The sequence below is a fragment of the Panulirus ornatus genome, chromosome 15 (genome assembly GCF_036320965.1).
Source record: "Panulirus ornatus isolate Po-2019 chromosome 15, ASM3632096v1, whole genome shotgun sequence".
NCBI lineage: Eukaryota > Metazoa > Arthropoda > Malacostraca > Decapoda > Palinuridae > Panulirus > Panulirus ornatus.
In genome coordinates, this window is record NC_092238.1 from 1804716 (window position 1) to 1820332 (window position 15617).

A 15617-nucleotide genomic window follows, 5' to 3' on the forward strand; every position below is an offset into this window, starting at 1 on the left:
CCTGTTGCCTTGCCGGCTTTCATCTTCCGCAAAGCTTTTACTACCTCTTCTCTGTTTACCAAATCATTTTCCCTAACCCTCTCACTTTGCACACCACCTCGACCAAAACACCCTATATCTGCCACTCTATCATCAAACACATTCAACAAACCTTCAAAATACCCACTCCATCTCCTCACATCACCACTACTTGTTATCACCTCCCCATTTGCGCCCTTCACTGAAGTTCCCATTTGCTCCCTTGTCTTACGCACTTTATTTACCTCCTTCCAGAACATCTTTTTATTCTCCCTAAAATTTAATGATACTCTCTCACCCCAACTCTCATTTGCCCTCTTTTTCACCTCTTGCACCTTTCTCTTGACCTCCTGTCTCTTTCTTTTATACATCTCCCACTCAATTGCATTTTTTTCCCTGCAAAAATCGTCCAAATGCCTCTCTCTTCTCTTTCACTAATAATCTTACTTCTTCATCCCACCACTCACTACCCTTTCTAATCAACCCACCTCCCACTCTTCTCATGCCACAAGCATCTTTTACGCAATCCATCACTGATTCCCTAAATACATCCCATTCCTCCCCCACTCCCCTTACTTCCATTGTTCTCACCTTTTTCCATTCTGTACTCAGTCTCTCCTGGTACTTCCTCACACAAGTCTCCTTCCCAAGCTCACTTACTCTCACCACCCTTTTCACCCCAACATTCACTCTTCTTTTCTGAAAACCCATACAAATCTTCACCTTAGCCTCCACAAGATAACGATCAGACATCCCTCCAGTTGCACCTCTCAGCACATTAACATCCAAAAGTCTCTCTTTCACGCGCCTGTCAATTAACACGTAATCCAATAACGCTCTCTGGCCATCTCTCCTACTTACATACATATACTTATGTATATCTTGCTTTTTAAACCAGGTATTCCCAATCACCAGTCCTTTTTCAGCACATAAATCTACAAGCTCTTCACCATTTCCATTTACAACACTGAACACTCCATGTATACTAATTATTCCCTCAACTGCCACATTACTCACCTTTGCATTCAAATCACCCATCACTATAACCGGTCTTGTGCATCAAAACCACTAACGCACTCATTCAGCTGCTCCCAAAACACTTGCCTCTCATGATCTCAATGTATACATATATATACACACACAGACATATACATATATACACATGTACATAATTCATACTGTTTGCCTTTATTTATTCCCATCGCCACCCCCGTCACACATGGAATAACAACCACCTCCCCCTCATGTGTGCCAGATAGCGCTAGGAAAAGACAACAAAGGCCCCATTCGTTCACACTCAGTCTCTAGCTGTCATGTAATAATGCACCGAAACCACAGCTCCCTTTCCACATCCAGGCCCCACAGAACTTTCCATGGTTTACCCCCAGACGCTTCACATGCCCTGGTTCACTCCACTGACAGCACGTCGACCCCAGTATACCACATCGTTCAAATCCACTCTATTCCTTGCGCGCCTTTCACACTCCTGCATGTTCAGGCCCCGATCACTCAAAATCTTTTTCACTCCATCTTTCCACCTCCAATTTGGTCTCCCACTTCTCCTCGTTCCCTCCACCTCTGACACATATATCCTCTTGGTCAATTTTTCCTCACTCATTCTCTCCATGTGACCAAACCATTTCAAAACACCCTCTTCTGCTCTCTCAACCACACTCTTTTATTTCCACACATCTCTCTTACCCTATAATTACTTACTCGATCAAACCATCTCACACCACATATTGTCCTCAAACATCCCATTTCCAGCACATCCACCCTCCTGCACACAACTCTATCCATAGCCCATGCCTCTCAACCATACAACACTGTTGGAACCACTATTCCTTCAAACATACCCATTTTTGCTTTCCAAGATAATGTTCTCGACTTCCAAACATTCTTCAAGGCTCCCAGAATTTTTGCTCCCTCCCCCACTCTATGATTCACTTCCACTTCCATGGTTCCATCCGCTGCCAGATCCACTTCCAGATATTCAAAACACTTTACTTCCTCCAGTTTTTCTCCATTCAAACTTACCTCCCAACTGACTTGACCCTCAACCCTACTGTACCTAATAACCTTGCTCTTATTCACATTTACTCTCAACTTTCTTCTTTCACACACTTTACCAAACTCAGTCACCAGCTTCTGCAGTTTCTCACATGAATCAGCCACCAGCATTGTGTCATCAGCGAACATCAACTGACTCACTTCCCAAGCTCTCTCATCCCCAACAGACTTCATACTTGCCCCTCTTTCCAAAACTCTTGCATTCACCTCCCTAACAACCCCATCCATAAACAAATTAAACAACCATGGAGACATCACACACCCCTGCTGCAAATCTACATTCACTGAGAACCAATCACAATAAAAGGTACTGTACCTATTAATGTTTTATGTGAGGCCTGACTACCGATACATTTCTATCTATCTATCTCTCTGATGCCTGTTCCTTTCTGGAACTCCCTCAGGAGAGTGGCCACAGCAACAGAGACTCCACAACTAGTGATCCCTAAAACTGCTTCTTAGCCTTTAATGCCTCACCCATAACAGGCCACTAGAAAAGAGCAGGTCTAGTGTAATGTACCTATATAAAATCTCAATTCACCTTGGATGCCTTTAGACATACAAGCATCAGGAAACTTGGTTGAAAATCTGAATGTCTCACTATCTATTTCTTTTTCATAAAAGATGCTAGATAGCATCAGTAATTGGGCCTTTAAGGAAAAAGCCCTTGTTTTGCTACCTCACAGAAAATCAGCCATTGTTTTAAAAAACTAAGATTGGGATGTGCACATCTTACATTATTGGAAGACCCTTTCCTTATACATTTGATTTAATTCAGATACTTATCAAAGAACTTTCAAATTATGCATGAGACTCTGATCTCTTCAAGAACTGGTATGAAATTTTACCAAACAAAATATTTCTTCAGACAATATACGTTATCATGGAATAATTAAGGCTTATCCATTTCTTAACAACAAAGTAAGTTTGTTCAGATTGTACTAACTCGATGGCATTTAACAAATTGAAGGTAAGAACAGGTAAATGTTCTCCATTCATTGATCAATTATATATAACTAAATGCAAAAGCCTTCACTTAGAGTTAAGCTGAGAAATATTTATTTAGGGCAGAGTAATGAAATGGTAAAATTCAACTCTGCTTGAAGTTCATATCCTTTACATCAAGAGAGTATTCTCTGACAGAAAAGTTTTGTACCTCAAGTGAGTTAAAATTTCAGATGTGTGGTCATTTGAGTCCACATATGGATAACTAGAAAATATTATAAAACACAAAAGAATAGTGTAAAACATATAGATTGTAACAATTAACAAGGGTGATGCAGATTAAGATGGAGTGATTTTTTTTTTTCCCCCCAAAAGAAGGAACAGAGAAGGGGGCCAGGTGAGGATATTCCCTCAAAGGCCCAGTCCTCTGTTCTTAACGCTACCTCGCTATCGCGGGAAATGGCGAATAGTATGAAAAAAACAAATCCTTCCCTCTCTTCTTTTTTTTTTTTTTAATTTCCAAAAGAAGGAACAGAGAAGGGGGCAAGGTGAGGATATTCCCTCAAAGGTCCAGTCCTCTGTTCCTAATGCAACCTCGCTGGTGCGGGAGGTGGCGAATGGTATGAAAGAAAGAAAGAAAATATATATTCATTCTAATAACACTTGAAGTAAGGAAATGAGTACAAACTTGTTGGGTGCAATGACTGTTCCACAATACAATGGTAAGAAAATCTGGTATGCCAACTATTAATTTGTTAAATGAAGAAAGCAAAATCAATAGCAAGATGGTGATATACAACATTAAAATAAATGGTAAAAGAAAGACAATCATAAGAAATAGATTTACAAAAAAGATGTGAATGGTGAATCATATCTTCACCATGAGAATGTTAGCCTGTTTGTGCAGGACCTCATATCAACTCACTCATGAAATTATCATGCCAAAAGAAGTTGATAAACAAAAATCACGAGGACTGTTTTACTGACTGGACAAGAGTATCAGCTCCTTGTGCATGACAGAATGGCAAACTACCATTTACCAAGCTGTTCTCCACTGGGTGGGGTGGCAATCTCCTGGAAAAAAGAAGGCGTTAAGCTCTTTAAGGGTCTTGACATAACAGAATGGCAAAACCAAAAGTGTAAAATCCTGCCAACTGTACCCTTCTGTGGAAGACAAATTGCCTCCTCAAGCTGAAAAGTTTGATCAATTGAACAACAATCTTACACTATGGCATCTTTCTCATATACTGTACAGAAAAATTCTTTATGTTTGAGAAGTAAAAACAGAGCATAAGAATTTTTAAAAAGTTACCTTAGGCTGATCTCCTTGTTAGCCAGTTTCTTTAGGAAATAATCTACAGCAATCTCAGCACTTGTTGGCTGATAGGAGGTGGCACCTTCCATCACATCTGGGCGTGGCCAGGCAGATGCTTCATCTTGGCCAGCTGTCACTCGGCTATTGCCATAGGATGCCTCATACCCAAGAATATTGCTTGCTAGAGTGGCTCCTAGTCCACCAGCACCATCACTGCACCCTAAAAAACAACCTAAAGTAAAATCTCAACGAAATCCTTAACATATACATTGGGATCTAAATACAACTTTCTCTCCAAGATCTAAATTAGTAATTCTTATATACAGTGTATTTATTCATTCATTCACAATTACTCTCGGACCAATTTCTAAACAAGAGTCCTGGTGTTACCCAGAGTCTTTCTGAAGCTTCCTGTATCCCAAGGCTGTGCTACTTCCAGTAGCAGGGAAATGCAGGCTACTTTGAAACAAGTTCTTTGATAAGACTGTACTCCAATAATACAAGTTTGTCAAAGCTTTTTCACTTGCTGTGTAACCTCAAACAAGCAGAGTCCAGCAACACTTTTTTTCATACTTATCTGCATTAGTGAGGTACCACCAGGAACAGACAAAGAAAGGCCACATTTGCTTGCACCCATTCTCTAGCTGTCATATGAAATGCACTGAAGGTACAGCTTCCTATTCACAACCAGGCCCCACAGACCTTTCCACAGTTTACCCCCAGACACTTCACATGCCCTGGTTCAGTGCACTGACAGCAAGTTGACCCCTGTATACCAGATCCTTCCAATTCAGTCTATCCCATCACATTTTTCACCCTCCTGCATGTTCAGACCCCAATCAATAAAAATCTTTCCACTCCATCCTTCCATCTCCAAATTGGTTTCCACATCCTTGTTCCCTCCACTTCCTTGAGCTACCTCGTTAATGCGGGAGACAGCGACTAAGTATAATAAATATATAAATAAAAAAAAGAAAATATATATATATATATATATATATATATTATTCTTTTTTATTATTATTTTGTGAGGTAGCGCAAGGAAACAGACGAAAGAAATGGCCCAACCCACCCCCATACACAATGTATATACATACATGTCCACACACGCAAATATACATACCTATACATCTCAATGTACACATATATATACACACACAGCCACCTACATATATACACATGCACACAATTCACACTGTCTGCCTTTATTCATTCCCATCGCCACCTCACCACACATGGAATAACATCCCCCTCCCCCCTCATGTGTGCGAGGTAGCGCTAGGAAAAGACAACAAAGGCCCCATTCGCTAATACTCAGTCTCTAGCTGTCATGTAATAATGCACCGAAACCACAGCTCCCTTTCCACATCCAGGCCCCACAGAACTTTCCATGGTTTACCCCAGACGCTTCACATGCCCTGGTGCACTCCATTGACAGCACGTCGACCCCAGTATACCACATCGTTCAAATCCACTCTATTCCTTGCCCGCCTTTCACCCTCCTGCATGTTCAGGCCCCGGTCACTCAAAATCTTTTTCACTCCAACTTTCCACCTCCAATTTGGTCTCCCACTTCTCCTCGTTCCCTCCACCTCTGACACATATATCCTCTTTGTCAATCTTTCCTCATTCATTCTCTCCATGTGACCAAACCATTTCAAAACACCCTCTTCTGCTCTCTCAACCACACTCTTTTTATTACCACACATCTCTCTTACCCTTTCATCACTTACTCAATCAAACCACCTCACACCACATGTTGTCCTCAAACATCTCATTTCCAGCATATCCACCCTCCTCCACACAACTCTATCTATAGCCCACGCCTCGCAACCATATATCTCTTATTTTACTTATTTATCATACTTAATTGCCGTCTCCTGCTTTAGTGAGGTACAGCAAGGAAACCTCACTACAGCAAGGAAACAGACGAAAGAATGGCTCAGCCCACCCACATACACATGTATATACATATATATATTCTTTGTCAACTTTCTTCACTCATTTATTCCATATGTTCAAACCATTTCAGCACATCCCTCTCAATCTCACATTTCTTATTACACCTCTCTTTTACCCTTTCATTATTTACTTGATCACACCAACTTACACCACGCATCGCGCTCAAACATTTCATTTCCACCACATCCACCCTCTCCCACACAGCCTTAACTACAGCCCATGCCTTTCCAGATTACATTCTCTCTTTCCCAGTATTTTTCAGTGCTCCTAGAATCTTTGCTCCCTACCCCACCCTATTACTCACTTCCATGGTTCTATTTGCAGCCATGTCCACTCCCAGGTTTCTAAGTCACCCTAATTCCTGAATGTTTTCCCTATTCAAACTCATACCTCATGTAACCTGTCCCTCCACCCTGCTGAACCTAATAATCATGCTTTTATTCAAATTCCTTCTCTGCTTTCTCCTTTCACACACTCATCCAAACTAAGTCACCAACTTCTGCAGTTCCTCATTCAAATCTACCACCAGTGCTGTATCATCAGTAAACAACAACTGACTTCCCAGGCCCTCTCATCCCCCATAGACGGCAGACTTGCCCCTCTCTCCAAAACTCTCGCATTGACCTCTCTCACCATCCAACCCATAAACAAACTGAACAACTATGATAATACTCCCCTGCCAAAGGCTAACTTTCACTTACACCTTTGACAAAAACTCACTGCTTCTAGACGCTTTCCTCCCACATCATAAATTCTTAAGACCTTCCACAAAGCATCTGTATCAACCCTATCGTACATTCTTAGAGTCTTCCACAAAGCATCTCTATCAAACCTAACATATGCCTTCTCCAAATTCATAAATGCCTAATACAGATCCATCTGTTTTTCTGCGTATTTCTCACACATTCTTCAAGAAAACATCTGATCCACACATCCTCTACCATCTAAGTTTGTTGAGTATTCCTGGAAAATTGTATGGGAGGGTATTGATTAAGAGGGTGAAGACATGTACAGAGCATCAGATTGGGGAGGAGCAGTGTGGTTTCAGAAGTGGTAGAGGATGTGTGGATCAGGTGTTTGCTTTGAAGAATGAGTGTGAGAAATACTTAGAAAAACAGATGGATTTGTATGTAGCATTTATGGATCTGGAAAAGGCATATGATAGGTTGATAGAGATGCTTTGTGGAAGGTTTTAAGAATGTATGGTGTGGGAGGTAAGCTGCTAGAAGCAGTGAAAAGTTTCTACCAAGGATGTAAGGCATGTGTACGAGTAGGAACAGAGGAGAGTGATTGGTTCACAGTGAATGTCGGTATGTGGCAGGGAATTGTGATGTCTCCATAGTTGTTTACTTTGTTTATGAATGGGGTGGTTAGGGAGGTAAATGTAAGAGTTTTGGAGAGAGGGGCAAGTATGCAGTCTGTTGGGGATGAGAGAGCCTGGGAAATGAGTCGGTTCTTGTTCACCCATGATACAGTACTGGTGGCTGATTCAAGTCAGAAACTGCAGAAGTTGGTGACTGAGTTTGGAAAAGTGTGTGAAAGGAGGAAGTTGACAATAAATGTGAATAACAGGAAGGTTATTAGGTCCAGTAGGGTTGAGGGACAAGTTAACTGGGATGTAAGTTTGAATGGAGAAAAACTGGAGGAAGTGAAGTGTTTTAGATATCTGGGAATGGGCTTAGCAGCAAGTGGAACCATGGAAGAGGAAGAGAGTCACAGGGTGGGGAAGGGGTCAAAGGTTCAGAGAGAGATGAAGAATATGTGGAAGGAGAGAATGTTATCTTGAAGAGCAAAAATGGGTATGTTTGTAGGAATAATAGTTCCAACAATATTATATGGTTGTGAGGTGTGGGCTATAAGTAGGGTTGTACGGAGGAGGGTGGATGTGTTGGAAATGAAATGTTTGAGGACAATATGAGGTGTAAGGTGATTTGATCAAGTATGTCATGAAAGGGTAAGAGAGATGTGTGGAAATAGGAAGAGTGAGGTTAAGAGAGCAGAAGATGTTGTGTTGAAATGGTCTGGATATGGAGAGGATGAATGAGGAAAGGTTGACAAAGAGGATATATGTATCAGAGGTGGAGGGAACAAGGAGAAGAAGGAGACCAAATTGGAGGAGGAAGGATGGAGTGAAAAGGACTTTGGGCGATTGGGGCCTGAACATACAGGAGAGAGAGAAGCTTGCAAGGAATAGAAAGAATTGGAATGATGTGGTATACCAGGGTCAACATGCTGTCAATGGACTAAACCAGGGAATGGGAAGCATCTAGGGTAAACCATGGAAAGGTCTGTGGGGCCTTGTGGATAAGGAGCTGTGCATATGAGTGGATGGGCCATTCTTCATTTGTTTCCTCCTCGCTGACGTGGGAAACCGCAATCAAGTATAATAAATAAATATAAGAATAATTAGTGTTAAAATTCATACTGTATTCAATGTACCAGCATATCCTTAGGAAGTATGTGAGTGAACTCAAAGGCTGAATGCATTGGGTCTGCCCTCATTTACATTGAAATGGAATGAAAGAAAACAAACAGATAAACACAAAACACAGTACATTTGCAAGACATTATACCAAAAATTCATGAAGAATCAAGCAGGAAATAAATTTTACCCTGAGAACTTCTTGAGTCACCAGACCCATCCCATCCTTGCTCCCTTGAATGCTCCTGCAACCAAGACAATCTTCTTCTGGCTTCATCTTCAATCATCTGTAGCCGAGACATCTCAAGGGCAATGAGAAGCTCCATACTAGAGTCACATCCTTCCCATGATGAAGTCTCCCCATCACCTACCAGATGTTGTAATTAATGTGACTGTTCCCAAGTATAACAATAATATCTTTTCATTTAACAAAATCATTCTAGAAACATCAGAAAACTTAACATGCTGACAGCATGGATAAGTCTACAGTATCATTCATAACTTAGAACTATACTTGAAGGACCATGGTATAAAATCATCTTTTTTTTTGTCATTCAGCATTACTGAATGGGATCCACTTCTTAATCATATAAGCAGGCATTTGATTTCCTGAGCTTTCTAAAAAAATGGATGTTTTTCATGAAAAGAAATGAAAGAACATCATATATGAATTAGATAGCATGGAGGAATGTCAACAGGCCTCAACCTTCTCCCAGAGAAACAATACACTCGAAATATATACTTTTGGAGGAAGCATGCTGCTGAGACAGCTGTAAGTGCTATAGGGCATGTGCTGACACATCTTGACTGTCACCACCTTGTTTAAAATAAAAAGTGTTTTGCTGCTCCTAATTCATTCTATTGTCATCACACAGATTTGTCGCCTGGATTGCTAAACTCCTTATCCTTACAAGGCAAATACCATTCAGTAACTAAGAGCTCATGCATATTCATTATAATAAGAGGCTTTAGGCATCCCATGCCACCACCACAGATCAGCAGAAATCTGAATACTGGCCTGAAAGCACGAATAGTAAATCTACATGAAGTCCCCTTTACTAAGCAACATAAGGTCTAGCTCAGGGCTATTCAACTGGCAGCCCGCAATCTAAATCCAGCCCTTAAGTGGTTTTTCATTGGCCCTTTGATAAACTCAGTAGAACTGAAATCAATCAATGAAATTATTTATGTAAGTGCTTACAAAATTTTACATAAATGGATTTTTATCATGACCAACTGCATTAATTACCTGAATAAAACATGTGATCAACTGTAATAATTAGTTGAATGAAATGTCTAGAGAAAAAAATGGAGGTAAAATAAATGTATGGCCCTTCCATCAGTCTGAGTTTCATAATAAGGCCCTACTCCTAACGTAATTGAATAGCCATTAGCTGAAAGTTGATGGAGAGAGGTGGGTGATTATTGGTGCATATGCACCTGGGCATGAGAAGAAAGATCAAGAGAGGCAAGTGTTTTGGGAGCAGCTGAATGAGTGTGTTAGTGGTTTTGATGCACGAGACCGGGTTATAGTGATGGGTGATTTGAATGCAAAGGTGAGTAATGTGGCAGTTGAGGGAATAATTGGTATACATGGGGTGTTCAGTGTTGTAAATGGAAATGGTGAAGAGCTTGTAGATTTATGTGCTGAAAAAGGACTGATGATTGGGAATACCTGGTTTAAAAAGCGAGATATACATAAGTATACTTATGTAAGTAGGAGAGATGGCCAGAGAGCGTTATTGGATTACGTGTTAATTGACAGGCGTGCGAAAGAGAGACTTTTGGATGTTAATGTGCTGAGAGGTGCAACTGGAGGGATGTCTGATCATTATCTTGTGGAGGCTAAGGTGAAGATTTGTATGGGTTTTCAGAAAAGAAGAGTGAATGTTGGGGTGAAGAGGGTGGTGAGAGTAAGTGAGCTTGAGAAGGAGACCTGTGTGAGGAAGTACCAGGAGAGACTGAGTACAGAATGGAAAAAGGTGAGAACAATGGAAGCAAGGGGAGTGGGGGAGGAATGGGATGTATTTAGGGAATCAGTGATGGATTGCGCAAAAGATGCTTGTGGCATGAGAAGAAGAGTGGGAGGTGGGTTGATTAGAAAGGGTAGTGAGTGGTGGGATGAAGAAGTAAGAGTATTAGTGAAAGAGAAGAGAGAGGCATTTGGACGATTTTTGCAGGGAAAAAATGCAATTGAGTGGGAGATGTATAAAAGAAAGAGACAGGAGGTCAAGAGAAAGGTGCAAGAGGTGAAAAAAAGGGCAAATGAGAGTTGGGGTGAGAGAGTATCATTAAATTTTAGGGAGAATAAAAAGATGTTCTGGAAAGAGGTAAATAAAGTGCGTAAGACAAGGGAGCAAATGGGAACTTCAGTGAAGGGCGCAAATGGGGAGGTGATAACAAGTAGTGGTGATGTGAGAAGGAGATGGAGTGAGTATTTTGAAGGTTTGCTGAATGTGTTTGATGATAGAGTGGCAGATATAGGGTGTTTTGGTCGAGGTGGTGTGCAAAGTGAGAGGGTTAGGGAAAATGATTTGGTAAACAGAGAAGAGGTAGTGAAAGCTTTGCGGAAGATGAAAGCCGGCAAGGCAGCAGGTTTGGATGGTATTGCAGTGGAATTTATTAAAAAAGGGGGTGACTGTATTGTTGACTGGTTGGTAAGGTTATTTAATGTATGTATGACTCATGGTGAGGTGCCTGAGGATTGGCGGAATGCGTGCATAGTGCCATTGTACAAAGGCAAAGGGGATAAGAGTGAGTGCTCAAATTACAGAGGTATAAATTTGTTGAGTATTCCTGGTAAATTATATGGGAGGGTATTGATTGAGAGGGTGAAGGCATGTACAGAGCATCAGATTGGGGAAGAGCAGTGTGGTTTCAGAAGTGGTAGAGGATGTGTGGATCAGGTGTTTGCTTTGAAGAATGTATGTGAGAAATACTTAGAAAAGCAAATGAATTTGTATGTAGCATTTATGGATCTGGAGAAGGCATATGATAGAGTTGATAGAGATGCTCTGTGGAAGGTATTAAGAATATATGGTGTGGGAGGAAAGTTGTTAGAAGCAGTGAAAAGTTTTTATCGAGGATGTAAGGCATGTGTACGTGTAGGAAGAGAGGAAAGTGATTGGTTCTCAGTGAATGTAGGTTTGCGGCAGGGGTGTGTGATGTCTCCATGGTTGTTTAATTTGTTTATGGATGGGGTTGTTAGGGAGGTAAATGCAAGAGTTTTGGAAAGAGGGGCAAGTATGAAGTCTGTTGGGGATGAGAGAGCTTGGGAAGTGAGTCAGTTGTTGTTCGCTGATGATACAGCGCTGGTGGCTGATTCATGTGAGAAACTGCAGAAACTGGTGACTGAGTTTGGTAAAGTGTGTGGAAGAAGAAAGTTAAGAGTAAATGTGAATAAGAGCAAGGTTATTAGGTACAGTAGGGTTGAGGGTCAAGTCAATTTGGGAGGTGAGTTTGAATGGAGAAAAACTGGAGGAAGTGAAGTGTTTTAGATATCTGGGAGTGGATCTGGCAGCGGATGGAACCATGGAAGCGGAAGTGGATCATAGGGTGGGGGAGGGGGCGAAAATTCTGGGGGCCTTGAAGAATGTGTGGAAGTCGAGAACATTATCTCGGAAAGCAAAAATGGGTATGTTTGAAGGAATAGTGGTTCTAACAATGTTGTATGGTTGCGAGACGTGGGCTATGGATAGAGTTGTGCGCAGGAGGATGGATGTGCTGGAAATGAGATGTTTGAGGACAATGTGTGGTGTGAGGTGGTTTGATCGAGTGAGTAACGTAAGGGTAAGAGAGATGTGTAGAAATAAAAAGAGCGTGGTTGAGAGAGCAGAAGAGGGTGTTTTGAAGTGGTTTGGGCACATGGAGAGGATGAGTGAGGAAAGATTGACCAAGAGGATATATGTGTCGGAGGTGGAGGGAACAAGGAGAAGAGGGAGACCAAATTGGAGGTGGAAAGATGGAGTGAAAAAGATTTTGTGTGATCGCGGCCTGAACATGCAGGAGGGTGAAAGGAGGGCAAGGAATAGAGTGAATTGGAGCGATGTGGTATACCGGGGTTGACGTGCTGTCAGTGGATTGAATCAAGGCATGTGCAGCGTCTGGGGTAAACCATGGAAAGCTGTGTAGGTATGTATATTTGCGTGTGTGGACGTATGTATATACATGTGTATGGGGGGGTTGGGCCATTTCTTTCGTCTGTTTCCTTGCGCTACCTCGCAAACGCGGGAGACAGCGACAAAGTATAATAAAAAAAAAAAAAATATTAGCCCTGGTCTAGCTGATGGGCTCATACTATTATGATGGCACAGAAAAAGAGTCCATATGAATGTGCAACTGCTTGGTAAGCTGGCTTTCTAAATAGCATGCATAAGCCATCCTCTATAATCACAGCTTTGATAATAAGATAAATGCATATACTGTATATTAGAAATACCTACAATTATTTACAGTATTGTTTCAACATTTTCTTCAGTTGCACTAGTTTGCTCACTAGCATAAGAGCAGCCATTTTCAGTATCCTGTTGAAGCATTACTGGAGGAAAGAAACTGTCTTTGCTTGCAATGATGATCCTTCCAGTGAAAATATTTTCAAAATTTGTTTGTCATTTCCCACTCTACTGAGGTAGAGCCAATAATAAAGGAACAACAGCTTCAATTGCTTATTTCTACTCTCTAGATTTTATGTATAATGCACCAATACCAAGGGCAGAGTTAACATTTTGGTTCGTGCTTCTAGCAAAAAAAAAAAAAAATCAAAATCTTACAAAAGGCATTAAACAGGAAGATAACAGTCAAGACATGCATCATGCTTTCACAGTGATGAGCTACTTTCATCACTGGGAACCAGGCACCTCCTTTAGTGCATGAAAATCCATTTACATGATCCTCAGCAATGAAGTATGTTCATTATATTGTCAGTCATGTTAGGATACTCTGTGACTGTTAAGCATGTTAATGAAAATGATGACTATATACTTCCTAGGTTCTCGAAATAAATTGCCAGAGTCAAATAACCTGTACACTCTGTATCTGATTCTTATCAAGTACATTCACATGCATCTTCAGTACCATACATTTAAAGGTTAGCCAGTCATAAGCTCTGCAAGTCTCTCAGCCAAGTGTCAACCTATCCCAAGCAATGTGCTGTCAATGGGCACTTGAAAAGGTCAAGGTAAAGTATGGAGTAATCTTTGGAGTTTGGCTGTAGATGGAAGCCCCTGATTTTGGTACATTTCACAGAAGAGTTAGAGACTGGATGCTATGAAATGAGGAAAACGTTCCTTTGTTCTAGACACTACATCACTTAAGAGGGAAAAGAAAAAAGTTCTGAAAATAATCCACTTACATATGAAATAAGTTATGAAAATAATCCACTTACATCTGAAATAAGTTCTGAAAATAATCCACTTACATATGAAATAAGTTATGAAAATAATCCACTTACATTATAGTTTTAAATACAAGTCAGAAACTTTTAATTACTTTCTCTTCACTGTTCATACCTTGCTCTGGTAGATACTTGGCTTGCTGGGCACATCGCAAAGAGCAGTAATCATGAATAGCTCCAGTACGAGGATTACGGGCACGGGGTCGAGGGCAACCCTTTCTACTGCATTTTCCCAGCAGAGTCAATGTAAGTGCCTGGTTCAGGCTACTGTCCTGTGGGAAAAATGAAGAGTGAGTGCCTGAAATTATCTAGGGAAAAATAGAAATAATTATGTTCAGGGACTGGTTGCAGAATGCATGGCATATCGATGGTGAAAATCCCAGCTCATAAGATGAAAAAAAGCTTTATTAATGCAGCACACACCAAACTTGCTGAATAACAGAGAAATACAACACTTTCAATGGTCAATAGACTGAACCTGGAGATGTGAAACATCTGGGCTAAAGCATGGAAAGGTCTGTGGGCCTGGATGTAGAAAGGGATCTGTGGTTTTGGTGCATTACACATGACAGATAGAGACACGGTAAATGAATGTGGCCTATTTTTTGTCTATTTTCCTGGTGCTACCTTGCTGACAGTGGGGTGGTGATGCTGTTTCCTGTGGGGTGTGGCGGCAATGGGAGTGGATGGAGGCAAGCGAGTAAGAATATGTACAAGTGTATATATGAATATGGCTGTGTATGTATATGTATGTATAAAAGTATATAGTGGTTCCAACAATGTTGTATGGTTGCGAGGCGTGGGCTATGGATAGAGTTGTGCGCAGGAGGATGGATGTGCTGGAAATGAGATGTTTGAGGACAATGTGTGGTGTGAGGTGGTTTGATCGAGTAAGTAACGTAAGGGTAAGAGAGATGTGTGGAAATAAAAAGAGCGTGGTTGAGAGAGCAGAAGAGGGTGTTTTGAAATGGTTTGGGCACATGGAGAGAATGAGTGAGGAAAGATTGACCAAGAGGATATATGTGTCGGAGGTGGAGGGAACGAGGAGAAGTGGGAGACCAAATTGGAGGTGGAAAGATGGAGTGAAAAAGATTTTGTGTGATCGAGGTCTGAACATGCAGGAGGGTGAAAGGAGGGCAAGAAATAGAGTGAATTGGATCGATGTGGTATACCGGGGTTGACGTGCTGTCAGTGGATTGAATCAGGGCATGTGAAGTGTCTGGGGTAAACCATGGAAAGCTGTGTAGGTATGTATATTTGCGTGTGTGGACGTATGTATATACATGTGTATGGGGGTGGGTTGGGCCATTTCTTTCGTCTGTTTCCTTGCGCTACCTCGCAAACCCGGGAGACAGCGGCAAAAAAAAAAAAAAAAAAAGTATATGATAGACATATGGGCATTTATGTATATGTGTGTGTATATGAGTGGATCAAGTAAGTAATGAAAAGGTAAGAGAGATGTGCGGTAATAAAAAAAAGTGCGGTTGAGAGAG

At 41.1% G+C, this 15617-nt stretch overlaps 1 protein-coding gene across 6 annotated transcripts in view; it reads right to left on the reverse strand.

Annotated features, from left to right (window-relative positions):
• Window positions 1-15617, reverse strand: part of LOC139753664 (ankyrin repeat and IBR domain-containing protein 1-like) — a 147385-nt gene that overhangs the window by 17437 nt on the left and 114331 nt on the right. For 3 of the 6 annotated variants that reach the window (XM_071670308.1, XM_071670307.1, XM_071670309.1), the window contains exons 16-19: window positions 14240-14396; window positions 8923-9099; window positions 4346-4568; window positions 4021-4107 (exon numbers count right to left, since the gene is read on the reverse strand). In XM_071670308.1, the coding sequence (XP_071526409.1) occupies window positions 4021-4107; window positions 4346-4568; window positions 8923-9099; window positions 14240-14396 (644 nt within the window). Of the gene's footprint in view, window positions 1-3958; window positions 4108-4345; window positions 4569-8922; window positions 9100-14239; window positions 14397-15617 lie in introns of all 6 variants that reach the window. The other 3 variants (XM_071670312.1, XM_071670311.1, XM_071670310.1) reach the window with 2 other exon arrangements.